Genomic DNA, 4,724 nt, shown 5'->3' with positions numbered 1-4,724 from the left:
GTCTGGATCTGAGTCATCTGGATCTGAGTGAAATCACCTGACTCATCTGGATCTGACTCAATATGTTTGTTTTGAGTCAGATCTGACTCATCTGACTCAAAAAACGTGAGTCAGTGGTTTGGTCCCGTGAGTCAGGGGTATTTTGTTACCTGACTCAAATGGGTCCGAATCAGGGGTTATGTCTGAGTCATAGGTCGAGTCAGATCTGACTCAAAATGCAAAACAAACGGTCTGACTGCTGACTCGGCCCGAGTCAGAGGTTGACTCAGATCCAGACGCCGAGTCAGCTGCAAACAAACAAGATCTAACACTAACTAATCATCACCCAAAATTAATCAGGAGGGTATTTATGTATTAATATAAATATCTAGATAAGGGGTGACCTAGATTTACTTCTAATGTCTTTACCCAAAATAAAACCATGGTCCCAAAAAAATGGTTCTTTATATCGGACGTGGTGGCCTTTTAACTGGAGTGGGATAATATATAGGCCCAGGGAGCCTTTTGGTTGGAGTTGGCTTGTAGATTGGACCAGGCGGAGTGGGGATCGGAGTCGGCTTATATATTGGACCACCTGGCATCAAAATTGGCGCGGGCTTGTAAATTGTACCGGGAGGCAAGACAACATTAAATTATGGTTGTAGACTCCAGTAGGAGGTGGTGTTAGGTGCTTATAAATTTTAGGAGGTGGTGGATACTTATGCTTGTATACAGGGGTTGGTGGTGGTGATTTGTGCATATAAACTGTCGTAGGAGGTGGTGGATACTTATGCTTGTATACAGGGTTGTGGTGATTTGTGCATATGAACTGTCGAAGGAGGTGGTGGACACTTATGCTTGTATACATGGGTTGGTGGTGGTGATTTGTACATATGAAGTCTCTTAGGAGGTGGTGCATAGTTAAGCTTGTATACATGGGTTGGTGGTGGTGATTTTTGCATATGAACTGTTGTAGGAGGTGGTGGAGACATATACTTGGAAACTGGTGTGGGTTGTGGAAGTGGTTTATTCTTGTACATTGGTGTAGGTTTGTGAACAGGTGGAGGCGACTTATTCTTGTGCCCTGGGGTTGGTGGTGGTGGTGGTTGTGACTTGTGCAGTGGAGTTGGAGGTGGGGATTTATTCTTGTGCACTGGAGTTGGGGGTGGTGGCGTCTCATCCCAATAGTAACTCTCTGCTATGGTTTGAAAAGGAAACTTAGAGATATCAACAACACCAAAACTGTAGTATATGAAGAAGACAGTAAGGATCTCTTCATTACTCCCATCCTTGCCATTGGTTTTTGTTTTTTGTTATGATACAATGGTACACTTCTCTTCTCTTTAAATAAGTTTGTTCCGAAGAAGGATCAACCGATCAACGACTATCGAATCAGTCATTCAGAGTCGGACCTTACATACATATAATTTTGATAGTAGCTTGACTTGGGAAGACTTTGCTAGTTTACATTGACATCTACACTTAGTAATCTCTTTGAGCGTGCCGAAGATTTACTGAAAGATTTTACATTTCTACATTTCTTTTAAAGGGATATATAGTTAAAAATGGTCATGTCTATATCTGATTGTTCCTATAATCCTATCCATCACAAGTTCGAGCATTCTAATTCAATTTAACCTCCTTCCAGACCTTTCCTATAATTAGTTTGTCACACTACGCAAAAAGTATGCAGAAAATAGCCTAGCAACTGCAATAAATTTTAGGGCAACTACTTATTTCTTGGTCAACACAAATCGTAAGGACCAGCTCCTTAAAATCCATTCAGTGCATGGAACATGGCGGCTTGAAGTGAAAATTTGTAACAGTTCAAATGTGGTTGAGCATTAAAGCATATTTGTGAGCTCCCTAATGGTACGAATTGCAAGTTCCATGAATGCTAATGCTTGATATAGTGAAGCTTGACTTGGATTCTGATCTTTTTTAAGCTAAATTTCATGACCAAATTTTATGAATAATAATAATTATAATAGTAAAACAGAAATTGGGAAGGATATAAAAGAGAAAAAATTTAAACGATTCGAGGAACGAGAAATTACATCAAATAACTCACCTAAAGTGCTGCATCCAAAAATTCCTGAAGGAGCCTGCAAGAAAATCCATTGATTAGCCTAGTATCTTTTTTTAAGCAACAAAGGCTAAAGAGCATACGATGGGTTAGAAGAACTATCTTTTATCACAATGTTCCCTATGATGAAAATGTTAGGTAATCATTATAATTATTATCACCGGCATACATGGCTAGAGTACTAAAACTACCTGTATCAGGACGCGTCATGACTAGCGAATACAAATATGACTATCAAATCATAGATATTTTTTATATCAAAATTAATAACAACAATCAAAAGAATAATTTAGAAATATGGGTTTATTTAATAATAAGTGTCACCTTTTGTAGAACACATATTTAAAATGAAATCTCCTTCCCTCCTACCTCTTTCTTAAAAATAAAAAAGTCGTAGAGCTTCCTTTTTTTTTCGTGCTCAGAAGGTTCAGATCGGAGCATGAATTTTTATATTCTTATGAACAAAAATAATGTGATGCATATTTTCATGTTTTCTTTTTGTTGTTTATGGTCTCTATGGACACATTTCTTCGCTATTTGGGCGGTATTTTATTCGCTTTTAGTACGATGTTTTCTTCGCTTTAATAGCAATTCCTTCGAATCTACATGGTGTTTCTTGGCTTGTTATTTTCAATTCATCAAGAACATCAACGATTTTTTTTGGCTATAGCTTTAGATTGGTCTTTAACGAGAGGGATTTTAGGCATCTGGATTCATTTGGATCTACAAAATTTGGGGATAAATACTCTTTTTGAGCATCTTTTATTAAAGAAGATAATCATTTTAAATGGTCGGAGTTGATTGCAGTTCACATCGTCATTCATCACTAATACATCTACAAAAACTGGAAATCTTTGAGGTTTATGTCTCTTTCTCTTCACGATGTGTTTGCAACTGGTGTCGTTATTTGTATTTGGGTTTTGCTTATCTTGTATTTTGATAATATTGTAATCAATCATGTGATCACTATTTTGATTTGAATGAATTGAAATGTAATTTGATACCACAAAAGAAAAAAAATACATTTACAATGAAAAAATCAACTATTAGAAAGGGATGGACTGTGTTTTGTTTGCCACCCCTTCACTTACCAGTATTTTTAAATCGGCCAACCTCTAAAAACATTTCTTTAACCAACAAAAACCTTATGCAATATAAAAAAAATTGTCAATGGATATATTCCAATTTATTCATAAAATTGATATAATGAATACATAATAGTTTATGGAAATAACAAAAACTTCAAAATACAAGATAATCAAAATTCTAATACAAATAAGTATCAATTACAAATAAATTGCGAAGATAAACCAGAAAAATGGTGCTTAATGCCTTAATAGTAGATTAAAGTAGACCTGTAAATCGGAGCCAACCATTAGATTGGACCAGGGGGGCGAGTAATTCGCCTAGGGGGCTTGTATATCGGACCAACAGGCGGACCCGGAAAATGCCTAAATACTGGAGCAGGGGGCCTTTGGAATGGACTGGGGGGTCTTTTAAAGGGACCAGTCTTGTTCACTGGACTTGGTGGCTTTGGGGTTGGAGTGCGGAAGTATGGAACTATTGGCCTCTTGTATGGAAGGGGCCTGTGGAATGAACTAGGGGGCCTTTTAAATGGGCCAGTCTTGTGGATTGGACTTGGTGGCTTAGGGATTGGAGTGGGGTGGTATGGAACTATTGGCCTCTTGTTTGGAGGGGGCCTATATATCGGGCGAGGTCTAAATATTGGAGTAGGGGGCCTTTTGGTTGGAGAAGGCTTGAAAAATGGACTCGGCGGTTTGGGGATTGGACCTATCCGCGGTTTGGGTGGAAGAGGCCTAAATATTGGACGATGCGTAAATATCGGACCAGGAGGAGGCAAGACAATTAGATTACCCTTGTAGATTTCCGGAGGAGGTGGTGGTGATTTATACTTGTACTTTGGTGTCGGCGGTGGTGGAGACCTGTAATTGTACTTTTGCGTGGGCGGTGGTGGTGACTTGTAATTGTATTTTTGTGTGAGTGTTGGGGGCGACTTGTGCTTGTAGACTGTAGTACGCGGTGGTGATTTATGATAATAGATTAGTGTAGGAGGTGGTGGATACTTGTACTTGTAAACTGGAGTGGGTTGTGGAGGTGGTTTATTCTTGTACAATGGTGTAGGTTTCTGAACTGGTGGCGGCGGCGGTGGAAATGACTTATTCTTGTGCCCTGGAGTTGGAGGTGGTGGTGTATCATCCGAATAGTAACTCTCAGCTATGGTTTGAAAAGGAAAACTTACACATATCAGTGACACTAAAAATGTAGTATATGGAAAAGCGACTAGGGCTTCCTTTTTTGTTCCTATTCTTGACATTGGAGTTTGTTTTTTCTTTTTTTATTTTGTAGTGAAGCTATGATACATCTTCACCTCTTTATATAGGCTTATCATGAAGAAGGATCAATTATTGAGTAGAAATGGTTAGAGCTTATTCTGAATTACTATACGCCCATAACCACATGCTTCAAATGTGCGAGCACTCTTCTCCGGCCCCAAAATTAGCATGACTGTGCTATGGGGAAGATACGTAGAAAATAGTCTTGGATTAAATGAACCACTTGGACATGCAATAAATCTCCGGATTAAACATGTAGCTACTTTTTCCTTGGTCATCACAAACACTAAAGACCAAAAAAATTA

General features: G+C 38.5%; 2 protein-coding genes across 2 annotated transcripts; both read right to left on the bottom strand.

The window, feature by feature from the left end:
- Positions 1 to 767: 767 nt before the first annotated feature.
- LOC113330076 (extensin-like) lies at positions 768 to 2,275 on the bottom strand. The gene is made up of 2 exons (XM_026576939.1): positions 2,257 to 2,275; positions 768 to 1,177 (listed from the first exon to the last, which is right to left on the bottom strand). The coding sequence occupies exons 1-2, from the start codon at positions 2,273 to 2,275 to the stop codon at positions 768 to 770; spliced, it is 429 nt and encodes a 142-aa protein (XP_026432724.1).
- Positions 2,276 to 3,440: 1,165 nt separating this feature from the next.
- Positions 3,441 to 4,400, bottom strand: LOC113330075 (extensin-like). The gene has a single exon (XM_026576937.1). The coding sequence runs from the start codon at positions 4,398 to 4,400 to the stop codon at positions 3,441 to 3,443; it is 960 nt and encodes a 319-aa protein (XP_026432722.1).
- Between the last annotated feature and the right edge of the window lie 324 nt (positions 4,401 to 4,724).

Source organism: Papaver somniferum, unplaced genomic scaffold (genome assembly GCF_003573695.1).
Source record: "Papaver somniferum cultivar HN1 unplaced genomic scaffold, ASM357369v1 unplaced-scaffold_117, whole genome shotgun sequence".
Classification (NCBI taxonomy): domain Eukaryota; kingdom Viridiplantae; phylum Streptophyta; class Magnoliopsida; order Ranunculales; family Papaveraceae; genus Papaver; species Papaver somniferum.
This window is presented reverse-complemented; position numbering and strand designations above follow the sequence as displayed.

Coding starts and splice junctions, on each gene's coding strand:
- LOC113330075 (XM_026576937.1), bottom strand. CDS start 4,400: ATGTCAAGAATAGGAACAAAAAAGGAAGCCCTAGTCGCTTTTCCATAT.